At 40.4% G+C, this 25,364-nt stretch overlaps 2 protein-coding genes across 3 annotated transcripts; both read right to left on the minus strand.

Moving 5' to 3' along the window:
* Positions 1-3,519: 3,519 nt before the first annotated feature.
* On the minus strand, positions 3,520-5,719 carry LOC115737208 (monooxygenase 1-like). Its single transcript, XM_048274573.1, has 6 exons — positions 5,606-5,719; positions 5,315-5,461; positions 4,889-4,951; positions 4,591-4,759; positions 4,187-4,415; positions 3,520-4,104 (listed from the first exon to the last, which is right to left on the minus strand). The coding sequence occupies exons 1-6, from the start codon at positions 5,683-5,685 to the stop codon at positions 3,581-3,583; spliced, it is 1,212 nt and encodes a 403-aa protein (XP_048130530.1). The 5' UTR covers positions 5,686-5,719; the 3' UTR covers positions 3,520-3,580.
* Positions 5,720-11,492: 5,773 nt separating this feature from the next.
* On the minus strand, positions 11,493-14,252 carry LOC115751927 (caffeic acid 3-O-methyltransferase-like). Of its 2 annotated transcripts, none has more exons than XM_048275255.1 (4): positions 13,810-14,252; positions 12,934-13,244; positions 12,082-12,146; positions 11,493-11,962 (listed from the first exon to the last, which is right to left on the minus strand). In XM_048275255.1, exons 1-4 carry the CDS (start codon positions 14,238-14,240, stop codon positions 11,666-11,668), a joined length of 1,104 nt encoding a protein of 367 aa, XP_048131212.1. In that variant the 5' UTR covers positions 14,241-14,252; the 3' UTR covers positions 11,493-11,665. The 2 variants fall into 2 exon arrangements, with proteins under 2 accessions (XP_048131212.1, XP_048131211.1); XM_048275254.1 differs by having other exon boundaries at positions 13,739-14,252.
* Positions 14,253-25,364: the final 11,112 nt, after the last annotated feature.

Below are 25,364 nucleotides of genomic sequence, written 5' to 3' on the forward strand. Positions count from 1 at the left end.
TTTCTGAACCTTGACTTTTGCCCAACTTCTTACCCAAGTTTCTCAAATGATCTTGCACGTTAGGTTTTTCTACCCATGTGCATGTATTTATCAATCTTGACTTTTCCAAACTTTTTCTCCAAATTTCATTAATTACTTGAAAATGACACTAACCTTGTCCTTATTCACTTGACTTACTAATTGACTTGTACATTGACTTGCTAATTGACTTATGTATTGACTTACTTTTCTACTGATGACTTTGATTACGGAGCATTGGGATGGAAACGAGAGCTTTGGCGATACGATTGAGAGGTTGGCGCCGACTAACCAGGAGGACGACTATGGCGGTTCAGCCTGGCCGCCTCCCAAAGATTACGCCCTTGGACATAACCAAGAACGGTTGGGCGTGCACCCGGCCTCGCTGCGCTTGGTCGAACTAGTCCGACCTTAACCGGACGGGGTCAACGGCCCTCGCACCGGCTCATCTAGTTCTCACTCGTTGTTCGGACCATCCTATAACGTTTTCTTAATTTTAATAATTAGTCAATAATCTATTCTATATACGATTTATAATCCGCTAAAATCGTGGATGTCACAGTAATATTATCTTAATATTTTTTATTTTATTTTATTTTATTCATTTTCTCTTCTTTTCTTTCTTCATCCGGCCGGTCACGGATCATGTTGGAGTACTAATCCCATGTATATGTAATACGTTTTCTTATTTCAAAACCATCTTGTCATCATTTGGCCTAATGACAAGGCTTTGACAGGACCAAAACTTTCAGCATCTTAGATCAAAAACTAGGGTTTCCTCGTAAAGAAAGCTCTACGCCCGTTAATCGGGAAAATTATCAAAAAAGTTCTAAATCTATTATAGTTTTGCCAATTTAGTCCTAAACTTTTTAATTTTGTCAATTCAATCTTAAACCTTTCTTTTGTGCCGATTCAATCCTAAACATTTTGCATTTGTGCCAATTCAGTCCCTCCGACCAACTTTTGCTGGCCGACGTTGATGTAGATATTAATTGGCTCTGACGTGGATGCCTACGCAGGCGTGAATAATATTTAATATTTTTTTAATATTTTTTTCAAATTATTTTATGTTTTCCTTTTATCCTTTTCTTTTTCTTTCCTTTTTCTCTGTGCCTTTTTTCTTCCCTATTCGTTTCCTCTTCCTCCGTTGACAGTAAACTCGTTTGCTGCAGAGCTCAAGAACATAGAGGAAGACGACGCCATAGCCATCGCCGCCGCTGCCACCGCACTCCACGACCAACCCAGCCCCTTCAATAGCCTCACCGATTGGCAAGGACATCCTTCCTCTCTATGGATGAACGCAATGGATCTGACGGATGCGGCCGCCACGGTAATCGCCCATATCTGGATTGTAAATCTATCCTCTCCGCGGAATCCTGCAACCGCAGGTCCCTCAGGCTCCTATACTCCGACCTCCTCCCTTCGATCCCTCACTGTTACCCCTTCATTTCGCGGCTCGCTCTCTCTCTCTCGCCCCTGCCGGCACTAGGCGAGGCCCGACCTCACCCCATCCAAATCTAAGCGATCACTATGGCGGCGGCGTCCGTCAGCTCTGTCCCGTTCAACCATGGAGAGGAAGGATTTACAGACAAGGGAGGCCTTGCGGGCAATTGTATCTTCTTCGATCGGTGAGGCTATTGAAGTGGTCGGATTGGTCGTGGGGTACAGCGGAGGCGGTGGCGATGGCGGTGGCGATGGCGTTAGGGACAGCGTCTTCTTCCTCCACGTTCTTGAGCTCTGCAGCAAACGAGTTTATTGTCAGTGGAGGAAGAGGATAGGAATAGGGAAGAAGAAAGGAACAGAGAAAAAGGAAAGAAAATAAAAAATAATTTGAAAAAATATTTAATATTTTCCACATCAGTGTCGGCGCCCACTTCAGTGCCGATCGGTATTCACGTCAGTGTCGACAGACCAAAATTGGCATGAGGGATTAAATTGGCACAAATACAAAAAATCTAGGACTGAATTGGCATAAAAAAAATTTAGGACTGAATTGACATAATACAAAAGGTTTGGGACTGAATTGTCAAAATTAAAAGATTTATGATGAAATTGGCAAAATTACAATAGGTTTAGAATTTTTTTGACAATTTTCTCCCTCTTAATCTTGGTCGATAAAGAAGGGTAAGCCTATGGACCACGCTCGAGAAACAACGAAATTGGCCGATGTTTGTACTTGAAGTCAGAGAAGCGAGCGAGCTTATACGGTAGCTAAAATTGTCAGGTTTTTCCCCGTTTCAATTAATGGTGTTCGATGACCAAAAAATAAAAATTAATGGTGTTCACTGACCAAAAAAAAAAAAAAAATTTAATGATGTTCCTTCGCACCAGTGTCGAAAAAGTTCTCTGGAAGAAGTCCTCTGATCTGCCTTCAATTTTCTGTCCTTCCAAACTTCCTAAGTTACCGTTGTTCTTTTGGTTCCAACACATCTATCATATAAAGCAAGCTGTTCTCTTTCGATTAGGCTTTCTTTCAGTTTTCTCGGCACCTTAAGAGTCGGAACTTCTTAGCGCACCCATTAAATCTCATTCCCATCGAGAACTCGGTGGATGATCCTGAACGAAATCGCTTTCGTAAATAGGAATCATCATACGACTATTTTTGTTTAGACGCAACTAGATGTCGAGTTTTTATTTTTTATTTTTCTTTTTCATATTTGTATATGTTCTTTCCCTTGGATTTTATCATATCACTCATCTTTGATATTTAGAAGATTTTTCTATTATCATTCTTTTCAAAGTATATTTTTAGTAACCTTGAATTTTTAATGGGGAAATGCTTCTCCGACATTGTCAAGAATAGTATAATCTCAACCGTAGATTCACACACCATCATCGCATATTTTACATAAAACATTTTTTGATTGGAATATCATATGGTCGGAAATAACCGACAATACTATCATATTGTCGGGGTAGTAGCTCTTTTTTTAATATGACTAAAACAATAGGTTTCTCTCAAATTAAATACTTTTGTTATGAAGCAGCTCTTTTTTACTTCCAAATGTGAAGTGTTTAGTTAACTTTCATAAGCAAAGAGCCACTAAAAGTTTATATTAAGGAGGTTACATTAGTAATCTTAGTGATAGTGATTCTCATAAAAATTCCTCAAAATTAGAGTAACTGCTAAAGTTGGATTGTTTAAGGATTTTCTTTCCACAGGTGAAAGTTTTGTTGTCTCTATATCAGAATAGAAACCAACGTATTTTCCTCCCTTAAATTTTAACTAAAATATAATTGGAAATACTTGAGTTAGAGGGTTGAGAGTAATCGCCGAGGCAAAAAATTTAAGGGCGAGCGATTCAAGGTTCCTTTCATGTTTCAGGGCGAATTCGAAACTTACCCATCAAAAAATGGTTTCACTATAATTGTACTCGTGCCAAAATTTGTGTAACAATAGACTGTTGCAAATAACCAAATATCTTCAGACAAGAACATTTATACTTGTAAAAATATTTTCTGCTTTATAGATATTCATTAAGAGATTATTCACGACACAACTTTATTAATATTATGAAGCATTTATCTACAGCACACTTAATGTTGCCCAAATCTAATCTCTTCAGAGTTGCCCGCAGTCGAATGCTGTGTGCGCGATTCGGTCCCTGAAGAAGACGATCAAAATAAGAACACAGACGATCTTCACCACCGTGCACGGACCTTCGTTGAGCTTATTCAACACGTAAGACAAAACGGACAGCCCGAGGAGCCTCATCCTCCTCTCCTCCACGTAATTCGCGAGCGCCTCTTCGTATTTCCTCCTGCAACTCCCCTCTCCTTCTTCCGTGACCTCCGAGAGCTTCTTCGACAAGCATCTCGCGAGCACGATCGAGTCCTCCAAGCTCGCGCTGCCGCCTTGCCCGATGAACGGGCTCATGGCATGCAGGGCGTCGCCCGCCACCGTCACGGTCCCCTTCCGAAACCTTCCGTAGAGTAAGTCCCACGGGGCGCGGTACCGGAACCGCATGCTCGACAAGGAGCTCTTGTCGCTTCTCTTTATCATCTCTGTCATCTCAGCGGGGAAATTCTGGATCGACTGGAGGCTTAGCATCCTTATCAGCTCTTGATCCCTCGAGATAGTCGAATCTGTCGCATCCATTAGCGATAGATAAGCAGGAGAATAATACACCAAGTTAGTCGATAACGTGGAATATCGCACTAGGAGTACCTTGGGAGGTCCAAAGACGAGTTATAAACCAGTAGACCAAGTTATCATTGACTGGGACCCATCCTAATATAACGCCGTTCGCCTTGGTGATGGCAAACACGTTGTCGAACTTGTGGCCGGCGGGATAACTGGTGAATCCTCTCACCGCAGAGGTATAGGAAACCATTGTAGGGTTCATCTCCAGATAATCCAGCACAACCGAGTTTACCCCGTCACATCCGATTAAAACCTGCCGAAGATGCACGACGATTCTCCATGAGATTATTTATTAGGAAACTTTGCTGAATCTAGCTAATGTAGATGATCAAAAGGAATGATATTGCCGCTTTTCGATAGCAATTGGAGATGTTTCTCATGAACCTAAGTTATCATATATATTACAGTCGAAGTGGAGATAGACATACCTTTGCTTTTAATGTGGATCCATTACTAAGTTGAAGCACCGGAAAGGAAGTAACAGGATCCGTTTCTACATACAACACGCGACATCCCAAACGAATCGTTCCGTCAGGCAGATCGCCGGCCAAAGCTTCGATCAGCTCACTTCTTTTAACACATCGAACTTCTCCCTTACTGCAGAATTTCAAAAACTTGCAAAGTCAGTCATTCATGGCATTAGTAATTGTTCATCGCGGTGTTATTGGTCACAGTTTGCATTATTCACTGCATTGACTGCATCCGAGGATAGTATGACTGCATTACCTGAGAGGGGCTTCAGTCTTGATAAGCATGCCTGATCTGCTGTCAAGCCCTACTTCCCGATATCTGTTCATATTGACTATTAGTGTTTAGAAAAAGCTAAGTATTATTTAGTTAGCTAGAAGTCCATGTCTTAAACGCATTTCGCCATGGGAAACTTTTCCTCCTTATTTATTCTGCCACAGGAAAACAATAGTAAGACTCCTCCAGTTGATGAAAATTTAGTTTATTGACAAGAAAACATCGGCATTGATTTGTTTGTGGCCATAATCTTTTCACTAACATGATTGTCCTTAGAATTTTGACAGAATCGAGCACGCGAAATATGAAGACTAAAGTAGTATTGAACTGTTAAATGGATTTTCTTTTACATGGATGGAGAAGCATGCTATGTATGAAATAGGGCAGCCGATAAAGAGAGAGCCATACGCTTGAAGAGGCGTGGCATTCTTCCTGATCTTGTCCCCGACGCCGAGATGGTCAAGTGCTAGCCATCCGTTGGTTCGAATGGTAATGGCGGCTCCACTGGAACGGAGAGACTCTGAACTCTCCAGCACCAAGCTCTCGATGCCCTTCCTGCATATTCTCCTTCTCTTAGAAAGTATCAAGGGAACAAAAAAGGCAAAACAAACATATTGTCGAACAACAACAAGGATCATAGTAATTCAGGCTTATTTTATCTAGCACATAACTGAATGTATCAGATAAGTATAGAGAGACCTGTGAAGAGCGAGGGCAGTTGCTAGGCCGCAGATGCCACCACCAACAATGACGACGTCTCTCTCTTCGACTGCCTGCATTCTCTCAAGTGCGCGAGTGCCGAGTGCTTCAGCCACCACTACGGGTATTGGTTTCTCGAGATTCGAGCGTATATATAATAGCTGACTTTTCAAAAATCGCACACCATAATTGAATTCTTAGTAGATCATAATAGCCCGCGCTTACAATTCTCACCTGCAAGTCTTGTCGGGGCGGTTGCCTGCATGGCCATCCAACTTGCGACTTTAGGCCTTTGTTTTGACTTCAAAATTTGTATCTATCCTGTGCTTGCATAGGTGTAATCTTAGGATGCAGACCCTAGAACTGACCACTTTGTCTCACGCTACATCCCATGCTTAGAATGACACTTACGTAATAAGTGTGGAAATACTTTGCATTGCATTTTTGACTAACTCGTAGCTTCGAGAGGTTTTGAAACTAGTGCTTTGAAAAGTCTTGTTCTAAGTAGTATCAATATTGATGCGCGACTCATGATACACGACATAACATGACACATCATTCTAAAAAATTGGAGAATTTCGACATGTCGGTACACGTTATATATTAAATGTATATTTTCATATGTACATGATAAATTATATTAACAAGACGATTAGTTTTTTTTTTGTTGGTTGAGTATATTAATTTTAAAGTGACTAGCTATATACATATATTTTTGATAAATTTATATTTTGATTCCTATGGACCACGTTCGAGAAACAAGGAATTTGGCGGACGTTTGTACTTGAAGTTGGAGAAGCGAACGAGCTTATACGGTCGCTAAGGGCGCGCATGATAACACTTCAAAAGCTGAAATCCGTTTGGTAAAGACACTTCAAAAGTGCTTCTGAAACCGAAATCCGTTTGGTAAAAATATTGACTTATGGTAGGAATTTCTACTTCTAAAAGAGATTTCTACTTCTGGTTGGATTTTTGGCCAACTTTGAGAAGTAAAAAATTTTTACTTCTCAACTTCAGAAATCACTTCTTCGACTCCGTCGACCAACGCCCGCCCACCGGTCACCGACCAACGCCCGCCCGCCGGTCACCGACCAACGCCCGCCCGCCAGCCCACCGCTCCCGGCCGCCTCCACCGCTCGACGGCCGCCGGTTGCCGCCGCCGGTCGCGATCGGCGGTGGCCGGCTATGGCGGCAGCTAGCCGCGCCCGCCTCCGTCACTTGACGGCCGCCGGTTGCCGCCGCCGCCGCTCGCCACCGCCGATATTTGATTAAAAGTAGAAATTTCAGAAGTAGAAATTTTATCAAACGTCTTTTTTTTATCAGAAATCAACTTCTAAAACAGAAATAGAAAAATCAACTTCTGCTTTTGATGGAGAAGTTGAAAAATCAACTTCTGCTTTTGATGTTGTTTCAGAAGTAGTAGTGTTGCCATGCGCGCCCTAAAATTGTTACTATAAATTTACATTGGAATGGCCCATACATCTGTCACTTCTCTATATATTCATTGTTTTTTTTTTTTGCTATAGAAACTTTTTACGCTTGGGCTTGGCGGGATTATTTTTGGTAAATGAGTATTTTTCTTGTCGTGTTCCTATTCTTTGCGGGCGGGTAGTCACATGCAGGCAAGGAAGGAAAGAAACTTAGCAACTAGCGAGGCAAAGTAGGAAGGTCAATGGAGTGCAACAATCAAGCCGATCACCGTGGCCGAAAGTAAAGCTTTATCGACCTCAAACATATCTTAACTACCGTAGTTCAATCTCCATTAGTTAGTTGGAGGAATCATGCCATAATCTTGATATTCTTTTCCGGTTTCCATTATGTAAATCTAGTGAACTTCGTGCCACCTAGTGTTTCTCTCTTCTATACTTTTTATCTGTTTGTGATTGATTGAGGTTTTTGTTTTCCATGTTCATAATGACTTGTGAAAAATGGCTTTCTTTTTGCATTTCCTATATCGGACTAACTATATAGTACTACCTATATTTACTCCAATCTTTTCATCTTCTTTTATTGTGCCAAAACTACATGTAGTAACGCAGTTACATTGTTTTCAAGATCCTTCGTATTTTTCTATTTAGAAGCCTTACTTCTAGAGCATTAACGTGATGTCATTTTCCATAGCAAGATGATGATATTCCAACTTGTTTTTTTTTATTCAACCGAGGGTATAGATTGTAAATTAACATGCAATTGAAGCATATTGTATTCAAAGAGTTAGATTTTTCTAAGTAGCTAATATTAGCGGTTCCACTGGACCGAGACCGGGACCGGACCGGACCGCCTGTCCCGGTCCAGTCCGTGGTCCTGAAAATTTGGGGACCGGGACTACCGGTCCAATCCTCGGTTCCATACCGGGACCGGACCGGCCCGGACCATGCACACCCCTAATTGTTAGGTTTTTCCCCGCTTCAATTAATGATATTCCTTGGCATCACTGTGGAAAAAGTTAACTGGAAGACGTCATCCTTCAATCTAGAGTACCTTCATCCTATTAAAGTATTCATCAAATTGATTCTTGTGTTGACAATCCCTCCGCAAAAAAAAAATCAGCAGGCGCGATTCCTGGTGGGCTGCATGAATTCAAAGGATAAAACCTCTGAGAGCTACAAAAGCATGAGGATAAAAAATGCCAACAAAGTCGTTGAAGATTTTTCCATGGATTGAACGTTGAGGACTTTCTTGTCGAGTTTGCTTCATTTGATGCCGTCGGAAGGAGTGCTCGAAGACTATTGGCTCCTGTAACGTGTGTTTCTTTTCGTTGACCCGTTGTCCGAAGGATATTAAGTGTATGGGATGTTTGTCTTCGTTGTTAAATGTATTAGGGGTTCTGCTATTTTATAAGGACTAGAAAGCGAGTGTTGTATACCTCTCGAAGCGAAGAGCAAACATTCTAATAACAATTTCTCCCTCCAATTTTCTGCCCTTGTTCCAAACTTTCAAAGTTACACTTATTCTTTTGGTTTGAACACCTCCACCACATTCAAGCACGCTGTCCTCTTATATATATATATGCTCATTTTCTCGACACCTTAACAGTCAAAACTTCTTAGCGTACCCGTTGAATCTCATTCCCATCAAGAACTCAGTAGATGATCCCGAACGCTTTCGTAGATATGAATCATCATACGACTTTATTTTTGTTTAGATGCGATTAGATGTCGAGTTTTAATCAATTTGACAACTGCTCAAAATATTGAAGTCTTCCACTCTATTTGGCAAAAGCATAGACAGCGTTGCCCCTACGGGCTACAAGTCCAGTATGCTGAATTCAAATCTGGCGATAATTCAGAATCGTCATGTAGCTCTCGAAGTCACCGGCTTGGGGTTCCATCAGACACACGACACTAGAGTTCAAGTCTAACATTGTGAAGTGCTGACCAAGTTCGAGAACATCCCTAAGCAGATCGGTCCACAAAATATGCACGCTTAACCTTCATTTGTTTTGCAAATATTTCATTAAAACTAATCGTTTATATCACTCGAAGTAATTATTAATTCACTGAACAATGTTTTTCATCATCGATAACAATTTATGTCTAGTAAGTGATACAAGAGATCATTTTCAGAAAAAAAAAAAAATTACCTAAATTTTCATTATACACGAAACAGACATACCTTAGATGCACTTGTACTACGTTTGTCACCAGAACTGTCCTTATACTTGCTCTATGTCATCCGGAAAGAGAGAGAGAAGACGAGGATCATTTAAGGTCGAGGGTTGACGTGCTTCATTGTCTTTCTCCCGTCGTCCAAAACGTCTCGCGCGGTTGCGCAATGGTGCATGGCATTCTTCTTCCGCCGGTCCAATTTGACGTTTGGAGATGGTCTAGTCGGGCGTGCTAGTCGGTGTACTCGTGCTGCTTTCCTTCTGCTTACTGCGCGTTAATTTTCAAGGTAGGAAAAGTACAAAAAGAAACCACTTTGTTTTCAACCAATTGACCATTTATATATGGGTTCAGGCTTTTTCCACCCCACTTTTGCCTTCTGACACGCCCTATCCCCTAGGAAAAATTACCGAAAAAGTACAAAACCTATGGTAATCTTACTAATTCAGTCCTAATTTCTTTTTTTTTTTTACCAATTGAGTTCTAAATCTTTTGTATTTGTGTCAATTCATTCTATCCGGTCAATTTTGACCGAAAATCACCGACATTGCACTACCGGTGCCGACATAGACATTTTTTAGTAATTTTTAAATATTTTTTAAATTATGTATTTATCTATTTTCTCTTTCTTATTTTTTTTCAATCCCTTCCTTCTTCCTCCAGCCGATTGCCGAGGTCTAGTAACCGAGCAAAGGCGAAGGCCGATGAGGTCGATATCACCGCCTCTTGCGAAGGTCATCCTCGTTGGCCACTAGCGAGAGCAAGCCACCCATGAAGAGGCTAGACCTCGCCCAACGACAGCAAGGTCGAACCTCACCAGTGGCCGGAGGGGGGCGAGCTTCACCAACTTGCCGGTCTTCACCTCTGGTTGGTTGTTGAGGTCCAATAACAAGCTGGAAGAAGAAGGAAGTGAAGGAAAAAAAAAAAGAGAAAGAAAAAAAATAAAAAAAATCAAAAATTGAAAAAATATTAAAAATTATTATAAGTTGTGCACGTTAACGCCGACCGTGCCACGATAGCAATTTTAGGCCAAAATTGGCCGGATGAATTGAATTTGTGCAAATGCAAAAAGTTTAAGACTCAATTGGCCCAAAAAAAAATTAGGACTGAATTGACGTAATTGCAATAAATTTTGGACTTCTTTTATAAGTCTCCCATCACCTTGATTTTAGTATATTTTCCTCACGCGATGCTTAACTTCTTTCCCAAAATCGACCACACCAATGCCGAGCGCCATGGTTCCACACCTTTTGCATCACAGTTCGAGGAATTCTTCTGTCCATATGTTTGAAGAATTGCGTAGATTGAGCTTTCGCATATGATTCTCAGTTCTCTTGGTCTCGGACGTCAAATCCTTGTTGCTTTCAGAAACCGCAAAATTCTAGGGTTCGACGAATTGACCACCCCAATCAATTTAGAGCATCATGATCAACCGAAGCAAGTGGTCGGATTAGAGTTATAATTTTTTTCTTTGTCAAGAGCATCATTCATCTCTGCGAGTGAAAATCGCGAGCCCAATTCAACATATGCACACCCCAAGAGAATTCGAAGAAGATTGCACACATTAGCTAACATAATATGTAACTTCTTTTTCGTGACACAAATATTTGATATCAGAATTCATTCTCAATCTTGGAGAGAGAGTCATAAATAGAAGCGAAAACATAGAGTGTAAGCAAACGGGCTATATTGATTAATGATTATCGAGTTATTATATTCGAAAAGTAAGTATGAACATCTCGAAATAAGGAAAGCTTCTAGGGATTTGATAACTTATCGAAAGCAACAATGATCGGTAAGGCGGTCGTTAGTTTATCTTTTTGAGTCACCAATTAGTTAAGGCAATTTTGTGAAAACCCGACAACTGAGTCGCTTGGTCCTTCGACATGGTCCCATCCAGATCAATCCACGGAAATCATATCATTCTCATTTCTAACGGGCTTAAATCCCTACCATCTAACAGGTATTACATGCTAGAGTAGTGGCTGGGCTTATCACACAAACAAATGGATGTGATCAAAAGGTTTCAGTCAATCTAAGAAAACCGTTTGATTGCACACATGCTTGTTGGGTTCAAGGAATGGGCCTTTGAACTAATTGGGCTTTTCAATTTTTCATTTTTTTTAACTTTTTCAATCTTAAGCTGCTCGACCACAAGACAAGAGTTTGACATGCTACTAAAACAACATGGAAATGAGAAGAATTCCTGGTCGGAATTAGTGGTAAAGCCAGTTGGTAATCCACTAATATATAACTACAGAAAATAGGGTTTAGTAGTTACTAAAAAGATTCGGGACAACTTCATTTAATACACCAATTATTATACGTCACATTATTTAATCAACAAGAATTCTCAGTATGAATACATCCTCACATAATTAAATCCATGGATAGATAGTACTGCGTTTTTTCCGAAAGTCAAATTCCAACATACTGGGTACACAAAGAGAGTCTATCACTTGTACAACTCCATGACCACCCAAAGTTCACTCGCAACACAAGCGACTTTGAACTCGGAGAAACCGGCGGCCTTGGCCAAGGCTCGGAATTCTCTCTCCGTTCTCTCTTGGCCTCCCAGGTGCATCAACATGGTGTTATCGAGTCTGGAGGTGTACATCGACGTCGCACTTGTTTCCGGCGCCTCTGGTAGCACCAGATCCATCACTACCACTTTACCTTTACTCAGCAATGCCTCGTAGCAGTTCCTCAGTATTTTAATGCAGTTCTCGTCATTCCAATTATGCAAGGTATTCTGTATAATCATCATATAACCATATCGACATCATTGAGGATCATGAATTAATATTGTCTGGTATAAGCATAAAGCAGAAATTTAAGCTATCTCTTCGTTAGGTGTTACTCTATATTCACCTTGATCATGATTGCATCTGCCCTTGGAATGGTAGAGAACATACTCCCACCGACATGCTGGATTCCTACACATCATGGAAAATAATTTGTCACCAGCATTCAGTATAACTATATATATCTCTATAAACTAATAGGTGAACTTAATGAGTTCTTAAAGCACACTAGTAGGAAAAAGGATCAAATAACGACATGAAAATAGTCCGACTTTAGTCAGTGTTTGTCTGAATTATCTATTCATATTTCCCACACGCCCGATGTTGTGTCAGAACCGCTACCAAAAAAGAAACATTATAATTAGGGGAAAAGTACACTAGAAGTGCCATAACTTGTGTACGGCGTTCACTTGAGTGCCATAATTTTCAAAACGTTCACTTAAGTGCCATAACTTTCAAAAATCGTTTACTTGAATGCTACGTCGGAGTAAAATTGTTCACTTGAGTGCTATAGTAACTTTTCCGGCGTGCCACGTCATTTTTCCGGCATTTACAAGAACTTTTCCGGCGTCTATAGTAACTTTTTCGACTGCCACGTTAACTTTTCCGGTTGCCACGTCAACATGGCACTCAAGTGAATGATTTTTAAAAGTTATGGCACTTAAGTGAACATTTTGAAAGTTATGGCATTCAAATGAACGCCGTACAAAAGTTATGACACTTCTAGTGTACTTTTCCCTACCAAAAAATGACTCGGGGTAATGTCCCTGTTTGCAACCCATTAATCAAATAATTAGTTGGAGGAAAATTTTCCAATCAGGATTGCAGAAAAACAGGATCACTTATAAGGAACCACCGACCGTTCGAAATATATTGCTAAAGCTTGTATAAGGACGGAGAGAGAGTGAGATAGAGTTACCGGAATAAGCAGGTGCACTTTCTATTACATGAGGCAAATCAAAGTTGATGCCAACGATAGAAGGGTACTTGGAGATGATCATATTGAGGCACTTGCCGGTACCTCCGGCCACATCAACTAATGTTGTTAGACCCTCAAAACCTTGATAAAACTCGAGAATTTTGTTCATTACTATTGTCGTCAGACCGTCCATCGCCTTGTTAAACGTATTGTTATATGCCGAATCTATATTCATGTACTCGAATATCGACACTCCATGAACTTTCTTGAATTGGTTGCCCCCTTCAAGTATGGCCTCGTTCAGTTGCAACCTGCACACACAGTGTTGGGCCACAACATAACACAAAAGAAGCATTAAGAATGGAAAACATCGAATGTATTACATATAGGAGGTTCTTGATATTTCCATTTAATAAACCCTAATCATTTACCTGAACATGGAGGACTTGTAACGTTAGAATTTCTAGTACTTGGTAATGGTATGATGTGCCCAAAAAAGTAATCATATCAAAGTTTTGCCATGAATTATTGCATAAGAGTCTAAAACTCAACTGAGCCCAGGCAATCGCAAGATCATCAGAGAAGTAGATACATGTTGCGTTTGAGCTCATAAGTATGAACCTCGGCACTTATTTGTGATTGCACGCGTCCATTAATTAATTGATCGTGTCACGTGCATAAGAACACGAATCATGGAACAAGCAAGCAGGTTTTTTGCTAGCAAAATACTCCTTTCCTGAGTATGGTTTTGAACAAAATTCTACATAGAAAAGTGAAAAACAATCGTACTCTATGGAATTTTTACATATGGATTGGTTTTATGGCGACAGAAAAAATGAGCCTACGTTTGATGTTTTTCACTCGTATACGGCTTACCAAACTTGCTGTGGAGCCGGATGGAAGCAAAGCTCCAACAAAGAAGCCAACGAGCCCTCTCCCTCTTCCTTGGTAAAGAAGCGAGCTGCCGGCGTGAGGCCGTACAGCCTCTCGATAGTCCGGCCATCGTCCCGCTCGCGCACCTCGCAGCTCAGAAGCGAGTGGCTCGCAAGGAGGCACAGCATCCGGTCGAGCTTTGGAGCAGCTTCCAAGCTCTGTGTGGTGAGCTGAGAGACAACCTCGGAAGCAGACACCCGAGCCCCCGGGCCGGCTCGGGCCAGGATGTCGAACACGCCGAGCCGGGCAGCGGCGTTCAGGACCATTGGGAAGACGTGGGAGGTTGCGAAGAGCATCGCGTGGACCCATGCGTTATCGGCCGCCTCTCGATCGTCCGCGATGGAGGGTGTCATAGTGTTTTGGACAGGAGCCATTTTTAACCTTTGTTTGTGGAGGTGAAGCTCAGTGTCTGTGTGCTCTTCTCGCTGGCATCATTGGATGTGCTCCGAGCTTTTCTCGACTTTCCCAACAGTTCACACCAGTTGACTTGCTCTCGAAGGACCAATATTGAACAAGAGGTGTTGCAGATCTCCCACGCAGAGCCAGCATCGGGAACTTACCTTGCGGATCTTGTCTTTGAGCAATTATTTCCGCACATGCAATGTTGGGGAAGCGGACCCAGCTCGGCACACTCAGTGCCGACAAGGAAAAGCCCGCGGCCAAGCAGTCTGTGGGGGCCTCACCCGCTCGGCAGTTATTACCAGCGCCTTTAATCAAGCACTGGTACTGGCACCGTGAACGATGCTGCAACACCTGTAGCACCTTTCATGAGCACTTCAGAGCCTTCGGCTCTGTTTAAAGCAAAGCCGAAAGCTTTCCGCTTAAAAAGTCTCATTTTCGCGAATCCTCTCCTCTCCGCAAAAGCTCTTCCCTCCGTAAAAGCTCTTCCTCTTCTCGCACTCTCAGAGCCCTCTCTCCTCTTGCACTCTCCCTCACATAGCTCACAAAGTTTTTCTCAGATCCCCCTCCCCTCAGGTGCCTTTATTGATGTTATTATAGATTGTTAGTGCTTTTATTTTATTGCTAATATTTTCGTCATGTTTAAATTAAATTGGGACTTTTTTTATTTTGCAGAAGTTGAGACAAAAGCAAAGCCGGCCTCCTTACTCGGTGCTTTCTCTTGATAGTTTGAGCTCTTCATTCGGCGCGTGCTTACCTTCAATAGTTTGAGGTAAATCTCGTTATAGTTATTTTTTACAGTTTCATAAGTATTGTTCTATTTATTTGATTATTATTTGTATCCTCACTAGTTATAATGTTCACGAATTTAAGTAAAAAAACAATCACCTTAATCTTGTAAAAACAAATTTTTGGGACTCATTTTTGTAACTATGTCCATATCCATTTTGACGATTTTCAAAATATGAAAAAGAAATTTAAGAGTGTAAAATGAATTTTTGGAAAAAAAAAAGGTGATCAGATGACCCGAGAAGTGGGGGTGGGGTTTGACCCGGTCCGAAAAATATGTTTTTAATAATTTCAAAATTTGAATATTAGAAAATTAGAAAATAAAAAATTGATTAAAAATATAGAAAAATCATAGAAACTTTAAAAAAAATGAAGAAAAAATATTAAAAAATTCAAAAAAAAAAGGAAATAGCCACAATCAACTGGCCATTGACTATTTTGGTCAGTAACTTAAAAAAATGACGATTTTGCCCTTCTGAAAAATTGTCTCTAAAAAAAATTGTAAAAATTCCAAAAATTAGGAAATAGCTACAATCAATTGGCTATGGACGATTTTGGGTATTTTGCCCGACGACTTTAAAAAAATGACGATTTTACCATTCTGTCTCCCAAGAAAATTGTAAAAAATCCCAAAAAATAGGAAATTGCCACAATCAACTGGCTATAGACGACTCACGGTATTTTGGCCAACGACTTTAAAAAAATGACGATTTTGCCCTTCTGTCTCCCAAAAAGATTTAAAAAATCTCAAAAAATAGGAAATGACCACAATCAACTAGCCATGGACGATTTAGGGTATTTTGATCACACATTCTCTAACCCCTTAGGGCTATACTACGATATTTATTTCATTTTATATATTGATAGCGGTAATGTTAATTTGTTAACGCATACGAGACAATATTTACCAAATTGTAGGTGCGAAATAATTTCTAATTTATTTATTTAGTAGAATGTCGTCTACATCTTTTGCGATTGTGCATTGGGGAGATACAATAGTACGAACTGAATATGGAATTGATTACGAATGCAAACAATCTACCATGTTCGAGATTGCAAATATATCGATATTTGATGAGTTACGTGTTTCGATTGAGAGCGCGTTGAATATAACAGGAAATCAATATATTCAAACAAGAGTGTACAGATACTCGGTTGTAACACGCAATTGTGTTACATATGACATTACGGAGGTGCATGATGATGCTACGCTTAGGATGATCTAGCAATTTGCACTTCAGGCCGATGCTACGAGATTTTTATAGTTTTATGCAACTATAGCTGAATGCCAAATGAGAGATGATTCAATTGAGGCGTGTTTGAATGTTGGTGAAGATGACGATGGTCTCGCATAATCGCACGTGCAGTCCAATGATAATGATGATGATGATGGTGATGAAGAAGATGATCATTAGATGGACACCGATGACAGTGATGAAAAAGATGTCGGATGTGACAATATAGAGGCTTACTACAATACCCAGTGCAATAATCTCATTTTGCCGTTGGTACATCCACCGCCTTATTCGTAGATCGACTTTGACATGATGTAAGACGATACAAGAGCCAAGTCGGGTCATATGTTATTTGATCCATCAAAAGAATTTGATATTGGTATGTTATTTTCATCACGGGACGTGGTGCATTTGGTCGCGAAAGAATACTCCCTTAGGAGAAATCAAAATTTTCGTAGTTATTTGACAAAGAAAACAGAATATGTGATAAAGTGTGGCAATCCAAATGGATCGTGTGGTTGGAGGCTCTGCACAATTGCTAAATGGGGTGACATGTTTTGGAAAATAAGTAAGTACAATGGGCCACATACATGCAGTTCTCCGCAAATGTCACGGGATCATCGGCACCTTGACCAAAAGTACCTCTACACCCAGATAGAAGCAATGGTTGCCGCCCAACCGGATATCAAAATTAAGTCACCGATGGCGGAGATTCAAGACAACCTACACTTCGAACCTACTTACCGTAAAACCTAGAAGGCCAAACAAATGGCGATTGCCGGACAATTTGGAGATTGAGATGAGTCATAGGTAGGTTGAAGACGTAGATGATCGAAATGGAGAGCCGGAATCCAGGGTCGTATTTTGTGATCGATGATCACATCAACCTAGATCGGGGCTGCACGGTTTTCAATCGGATGTTTTGGACTTTCAAGCGGACGATTGAAGGCTTTGCAAGTTGTCGACTTGTGATATTTGTTAATGGTACATTTTTGTATGGAAAATACCAAAGAACGCTCCTTTGTGCGGCCTCACTTGATGGCAACAATCATAGTTTTTCGTTGGCATTTGCTATAGTCTATCGAGAAAATGTTGACAATTGGACTTGATTTATGAATTTGTTGTGGGGATATGTCACTGGGAGAGATGATATTTGTGTAATATCAGACAGACATATCGGGCTTCAACCAACAATGGAGACAGCACGGTGGCATCCTCCACATGGCCACCATAGATATTGCATTCGGCATGTTGTCAGCAACTACAATAAACAATTCAAAAATGCCGAAGGTAAAAGACTTGTGGAGATGACAAGTAAATTCTCGAATTTATAAATTTCAGAAAAATACGTGTTCAAAAATTTGACTGCAAAGTAGTAATTATTGTTGTAATGTACAACTTACGTGAACCAACGGCGGAAGTTTGACCAAATCATGAGCCAAATTAGGGGGTTCGATCTAGCTACAACTGCATGGTACGATCAGATTCCTAGAGAAAAATGAACAAAGGCTTATGATGAAGGGATAAGATATGAATCGATGACGACAAATTTAGTTGAATCCGTCAACGGGATGCTGAAGGGTTTTCGTGGTCCACCAATAGCAGCCATGGTGGACAAGATATTCTACCAGTTTGTGCACTATTTTGATACGAGAAAAATGATGTACATGGTGCAAAAAGACAATGAGTGGAAATATACGCAATTTGCGGGTGCCATGCTCGAGCACAATAGTCAAAAAGCAAATAGGCATGTAGTAACATGTTTCGACTTTGATAGCAGGATTTTTGAAGTGAAAACTGGACATGGCGGATCTAGGGGTTCGGGGGACCACAAATACATAGTGCGCCTAGACTTACGAACGTGCACATGTAGAAAATTTCAAGGGCCGAAAATCCCATTTTCACACATAATTGCAGCATGTCAAACGTATGGTATTGATTACGGATCGTACATAGATGAATGATATACATTAGATAAAACGCTTCGGTGCTATCGGTACATGTTTCATCCGTTGGGGCATCTTGATTACTAGCTTGAACCCGACGAGCTGCCATTAGTGTCAGAACCGAGTCGTATTCAGAAGAAAGGAAGGCCACGTGCATCACCGATACGTAATGAGATGGACCGGAGAAGACCGAGAGTAGCACTTCGCGAAATCATTGTACACGCCTGGGAAAATCAAGGCATAACAGGAAAACTTGTACACACGGATCAGCCCGAGAGTAAATCACGGTTGTGTTAATTATGTAAATTAGTTTCATGAAGTTTTTGTAATGTTATAATATAATTATTGGATTGATATTTATGAAGTTCATTTTTTCCGGGTTTTTACATTACATTTATGATTTTTTTGTAATGTTATAATATCACAATTGCACGATATTTATTCAGTTCATTTGTTCCATGTTATCCATACATATGGGAATTTGTTATAATGTTATAATATGACACATAGTACTTATATTCATTTGGGTCTAGAGGATGATTTACTACTTATTGGGCAAACCCGACATGGATCTCATACTATATGTGACGCTAAGATAACTCAAGAATTTAGCAATCGATCCGTCCTTTGTAAAAACATTATCAAAATTGCAACTAACTATTTATGTTACATTTCACGGGTACATCCGACAGAAGCCCTTAGATGTTAGCAAGCAATGCTACATATAGGTGAACTTGATCCGCGCATAGTCCCGTATCTGCAAGTTTCGGGATTTTATAGCGTTTATATGATGGGATTTGTGCAGCTTGATTGACATTTAATTACTGCATTGATCCAGCGGTGGAGGCCCGAAACCCACATCTTCCATATGCCAGAAGGTGAATGCACTATCACGCTACGGGATATTGCAGTGCTTACGTGGCTTTCCATATATTGACATGTAGTTACGAGCCCCACTAATGTAAATTGGGCCACCGTCTGTGATGATCTACTTGGTGCTTACCCATCCGGGTTGCGTGGCACACAGATAAGTTTAAGCTGGTTGAGACAACACTTTGAAGATCTTTCGGCAGAAACCAATGATGTCACTATAGTGCGGCATGCTATGGCTTTTATTCTTCGTATGCTAAGAGGATCTATTTTCGAGGACAAATCGGGTGCCCGAGTTAGTTTGTTGTTTCTTCCACTACCGGCGAACCTCAATGTCTCTACGCAATGCAGTTAGGGTTCAACGTAACTTGCATGTTTGTATCAAGAGCTATGCCGTAAACCTAACCCATAAGAGAAGCAAATGGGCGGTGCCCTACATGTATTGCGGATTTGGGCGTGGGAGCCATTCAGATGTGTCTCCACATCCTTGACGATTGATGTCCTTTAGTACATGTACCTTTCGGTAGTCGGTATGTGATCTATTGTATTTTCAGTTCGTGCGTCATTAATTCTTTCTAGTGCGTATAATATATGAAAATTAAATATTTTTTATTTATGCAGTTGAAGTCAAAGTCGAAACACAACGGAGGCCCCCATGCATACGTTGGTACATCTGCGCTACCAATTTGATAGATTGGCATCCGAAAATATAAGTAATGATAGCAACAAATAAGTTTAATATAATGTTAGTTTTTAAATTAATTCTTCATTTAATTTGGTATGTTTTATTACGATAACAGATTACTTGGGAGCCTTACGCCGACGACATTCCGGAGACTCTACCGTATGACTGCCTATAGGGACAAGATATTTGGAGGGCTCGTGTCTCACTCATCCGTTTCTGAATAGTTGAGTGGCATTTTCGCCCGTTTGGTATGCAATAGTCAATACCTACTCCTCTTGGCAATCACAAAGCTTTGCATGACATTAACAATAGGCCACTTGGGAAGGATTGGACAGCTAAGCATGGACGATGGATCACTATGTGGGACAGACGTATCGAATATATAGTCCATATTGATCCCGCAATGGAGGAACTTCACTTTTATTCAGAATATATGGAATGGTTTCGTAGACATACATGGAAGTGGATTTCTATTACGAGAGCTGCAATGGGTTTAACAATTCGTGCAAATACTTTCAATTTAATTTATTAATTATATTTTAGTAACATAAGTTATTGGCATTTGATAATATTTGTTACTTGTGATGTCATTACCGGGGTGATGGCGTCGAACAAATCTTATATATAACAAATTCACGTCCAACTCGTCAGGCTTGGGCGGATGTGAGGAGGATAGCTAGGGCAATACTATGCGACCAGAATGAGGAGAGGTAGCTAACAATAATGTCACCACCTCAACCAGCAACTACAGCAAGACTCGTTGACCCTCACGATGACGACCCACCCGAGCCTGTTCGGCCGACCTAGAGGACTCCTTCGGCTCATGTAGTTGGCGATGTCGTCCCCTACACCTTGGAGTATCATACGACAGATTTTGCTCCGGATTTCACTCTAGGGTTAGGCCGGATAGATTTTGATACGGGATTTGCCCAATTTGCCACCCCATTTCCCCAGGGATCTACTTTTGCATTTCCTGACAATCCATTGCCGCAGACTCCAGCTCCTTCTTCTGCTTCTTATGGATCCAATTTCTCTCCTTTTTATCCAGGCTTTTCTACAGTATGATATGTACCATCCGGGCATGGCATATTTTCACAAGATATGCCTTCATCATCTACATATCCTTCTCGCCCGGATCCTCGTCCTCATCGGTATAATACTAGACATGCCAAGCACCGAAGAGAACCCGATTGCGGAATAGGAGGTCATGTAGGAAGACGACATCATCAGTAGATGTAATTACGATTAACGATTGTTATCTATTATGAAAATTACATGTTTTTCATATATCTCAAGACTTTTATTTTATAAATATTCTTAATTAATTACATTAATACAAAATTATTTATTAATTATTGATAATTACTTTATAAAAATAAGCTTTGAAAGAAAAAAAATATAAATAAAATAATAATTATCAAAAATGTAAAAAAAAATTACAATTTTTTTTCGAAAAAGGCCGAGCGAAACAAAAGGCCGGGCTTCGACTCGAGGCGGGTCTGTTGGATCCGCTCGGCATCCGGGCTGTCGAGTGGCGGTCCGGTTGGCAGCCCAACCGCCGAGCGGATCCCAAATTGGTAAATATATATTTTTTAAACCTATTTTGGTATAAAAAAAAAATTCCGCGTAATTTGGAAAAAAGCCCTCTAATGTTGCGCTGCAGAGCAAGCTCGAGCAATTATTTAGGGTTTCATGCTATTGTTTTTCAGCTTACGCTCCGTTTGTTTAACAATACCGTTAATGATTGCAAGTGCGTACAAGTTGTTATAAAAAAATTCATTATAATCAATTCGTAGATTGACTACACCCATTTACAAGCAATGGAGATAGAAGCCTCTTATGATCACGTGGCTCAATTTTGTTCAACACCCATTTACAAGTATTCTCCGAAGGAAAGTTGAACAAAATTGAGCCACGTGATCAAAAGAGGCTTCTTACTATGATTGTCGACTCTCAAAATTTTTAGTTACCGCAATTTTGTGAAAGCCCGACAACCAGGTTGCTTGGTCCTTCGACATGGTCCGATCCAGATCGATCCATGGAAATCATATCATTCTCGGACGTGGTCAATAATAGGCCTGTTAAAATGAGTCCAAAATCCATTTAATAGGGATAAGCGGTTCCGGATTCCTTACAAGTTTCACTTAAAATTCGAAACCTACCCCGTCAGAATAGGTTCCTCATTTTTTGGAACTTGAAACCTACTCGTCATACCCTGAAACCTAGAACCCACCCTATCACGGGTTCTAGGGTCGGTTCTAGGGTACTCGAGAATCTATCAATTTCTTTTCTTTTATTTTATTTTTTCATTTTTAGTTAAGCAAAATGAGAGTGAACGCTACAATATCTAAGAGAAAGTAGAGGTGAATGGTTTTAGGTTCCGTACATGTTACATTTAGAACTTGAAACCAATCCATTGGAACACATTTATCATTTTTTGGAATCTGAAATCTAAAAATTTGTTTGGCTCCAGATTATACACTCATCATTGGACTCTATAGAATATTGTAGGATCGTGCAAAAATATATACCGATAAAAATTTATTTCAGGATCTAGGGTCTAGGTTCCAAGTTCTAAGTTCTAGGTAGTGGAACCCGGAACCTACCCATTGACGCAGGTTCCTCAATTTTTGGAATCTGGAACCTAACTTACATACCTTGGAACCTGGAATCGGACCGGATCCTATAGATTCCGATTCCGGGTTCTTAGCTCTACCTTGGAACCATGTTCACCCCTACCATTTAATAATCCACAAGCATTTAAATGGGTCATAACAACAATAGTAGGCCATCATACAAAACAACCCATATAAGAGGCCAAAATAAATGGGTTATAAATAGATCTATTATGAACCCATTTACAATCCACTTAAGACAACCCATTAAAAGGCCTCTATCCTTTTAGTATCACTTAACCCTTTTAAGAGACCCAACAATTAATAGGTTTTTTTATTATTCATTATTTTTTAAATTTTCTGAATTTCTTTTCTTTTGTTCTTCTTTCTTTTTCTCTTTATTTTCGACGAAGTCCTCGTCTATGTGTGTGTGTGTGTGTGTGTGTGTCTCTCTCTCTCTCTCTCTCTCTCTCATCTTCCTCAACTTTCTCCTCTTTCCCCGCAACCTCCCGTATGAACAACCATGGTGCCACTCACTGCGCTCTTGTTGTCCCTTGTCTTCCTGTCTTCCCTCGCAAATATCCTCTTCCGGGTGCCCCCCAAGAAGCTCCCCGTGCTACTCGGGACCCTCTTTGCCGAGCCCCTAATCCCGCCTTCCGCTTCATCTATATCTAGCAAATTAGATGAATGCTCAGGACCCTCTTTGTCAATGCCTCGAGAGCCAGAGCCGCCGCCTGCGTAGTAGAAGTAGGAGCACCTAGCTTTAAGCATGGAGAAAAGGGTGGAGCTCAAGCGGGTGTTCGAAACGTTCGACCGGAACAGGGATGGGCTCCGACGCTAACGGGGATGCCCGCATCGACCTATACAAGCTCCGCGGCCTCCCGAGTCCATGTACGTTGTCCGAAAGGCTGTCAACAGCGGCGGCGGTGGCAGCAAGGGCAGCGGGAGCGCGGTTGAGAGGCGGAGTTGAAGGAGGCGTTCGACTGTTCGACAATGAGGGAGACGGGGTGATCACGGTGGAGGAGCTGGGGGGGGTGCTGAAGGGAAGAGGGCGGAAGGAGAAGATGATAAAAATAGAAATAAACATAAAAATAAAAAAAATTCGTTTAAAAAATTTATGAAAGTTATCCACTAAATTTTTATTGGATATGGTAAAAAAAATTATGAGAAAAAAATATTCTTAGATTGAGATAAATATAAAAGTGTATTAGCAATATATGTTGGGTCGGGTATGGATTGGGTATGGGTCGAGGTCAGGTATGCGCCAATAAATTTATACTAAGTATAAATGGGTCATAAACGAGTTAATGGGTCAATTTGGGTCCGACCATTTATAACCCATCCCAAACCCGATCCAACCTACCCATTTGACAGGTCTAATCAATAAATTTCAATCAATCTAAGAAATGGGCCAATAAAAACCGTTTAATTGCGCACATGCTTGTTGCGTTCAAGGAATAGGGCTTTGAATTTATTAGGCTTTTTAATTTTTAGTTTATTACTTTTTCAATCTTAAGCTGCAGATCAACCCAAAAAAAAAAAAATTAAGCTGCAGAACTCATTGTGCATATTTTTCTTTTTTGTCCCCGATTAACCTTCGGATATAGCTTATACCTCTTTAGTTTAAGATTTACTATCATTTAATGCCAATCACCTTAAATTTGTTTGTTGAAATATCTCCCATACTTGATAATGGCATTTTTATGAGGGGTCAATACCACCCAAACTTCCAAACTGTTACATTCATGCCATATTTATTTAAAACTAATGTTTGTATCACAAAACAACCCAAACTAGTACACTCGTGTCATATTTATAAAAACCGATGCGCTTATGCCCCATTTACTCGGAATTAATTATTGTGTCACAAAAAATCCCAAATTAATATTTCGATGCTACATTTACCCCAAACTGATGCACATGTGCCACATTAACCTCTAAATATCCCAGATTTACCATAAATGTGAAACGATTATATCGGTTTGGAGTACCGGTTTGGGATTCTTTGTGACACAAAAATTTGTTTAGAGTTAATGTGGCATGACTATACCAATTTAGGAGTTTTTGTGAAACAAATATTGATTTAGAATAAATGTAGCATGAGTGTACCAATAATACCATACTTATAATTTGTATAGTTTAGTGTATTTCTTGTTTTTTCCCTTTAGGATAGCCTCATGTTTGGAGGCGGTCGACACTAGTTGAAAAATGTCATTGAAATTCTGACCAACCATCCTATCTAGCAAGTTAAACTTAAGACCACTCGGGGCTAGATCTGTAAATGTTTTGTCAGGTAGCGACACTAGACACTTTTTCCTTATTTGTTTGAATTGAGCAACGAAGTAATCTACCGACTCATTACTATACTATCTTATAGCAACTAGATCTGCCACTGTAGCTTTAGGTAAAACCCTTTGGAATTGACCACATCATTTCCATTTGCAACCATATGGGTATTGAGTTGGGTGCTAATGTGGTATACCACGTGAAGGTCGTTCTCGATAACGATAATGGAAATAACCATAACTTCCAACGGTTAGCATGACCAGCATCTGCGCATAAAGAAACAAACCTATTCACATGTTCTTATGTCGATTGGTCATCTTTTCCCGTGAACAAAGTAAACTCGGGGATCTTAAATCCTCTTGGATAAGCAATTCCATCTATCCATAATGGATATGGCTTACGATATTCCCCGATTCCGTTCACTTCAACTCCATATTGCTTTGGGGCCCGAGCGTACATTGCCCGATCTTGTCGGGGACTTGCACAACAGGTGCGGCACTCGGTTGGACTCCACAAACTTGCTGAGGCACAGCGGGTTGCATATACAATCCTAGGGGTTGTGGTTGCTGCATGAAATTCTGCTGCAAATTTTGTAGATATGGTTGGGAAAATTGCTGAAATGCATTTTGAGGAAGGTTTTGTGGAATGTTTTGTGGGATAGGCTAGTCAATCA

This window comes from Rhodamnia argentea, chromosome 2 (genome assembly GCF_020921035.1).
Source record: "Rhodamnia argentea isolate NSW1041297 chromosome 2, ASM2092103v1, whole genome shotgun sequence".
NCBI classification, from domain to species: domain Eukaryota; kingdom Viridiplantae; phylum Streptophyta; class Magnoliopsida; order Myrtales; family Myrtaceae; genus Rhodamnia; species Rhodamnia argentea.

Coding starts and splice junctions, on each gene's coding strand:
- LOC115737208 (XM_048274573.1), bottom strand. CDS start 5,685: ATGCAGGCAGTCGAAGAGAGAGACGTCGTCATTGTTGGTGGTGGCATC. Junction 5,462..5,605: donor ACTGCCCTCGCTCTTCACAG/GTCTCTCTATAC, acceptor GAGAATATGCAG/GAAGGGCATCGAGAGCTTGG. Junction 4,760..4,888: donor AAGACTGAAGCCCCTCTCAG/GTAATGCAGTCA, acceptor GAAATTCTGCAG/TAAGGGAGAAGTTCGATGTG.
- LOC115751927 (XM_048275254.1), bottom strand. CDS start 14,175: ATGGGTCCACGCGATGCTCTTCGCAACCTCCCACGTCTTCCCAATGGT. Junction 13,245..13,738: donor GCCATAAAACCAATCCATAT/GTAAAAATTCCA, acceptor CTGTGTGTGCAG/GTTGCAACTGAACGAGGCCA. Junction 11,963..12,081: donor CAGATGCAATCATGATCAAG/GTGAATATAGAG, acceptor ATGATTATACAG/AATACCTTGCATAATTGGAA.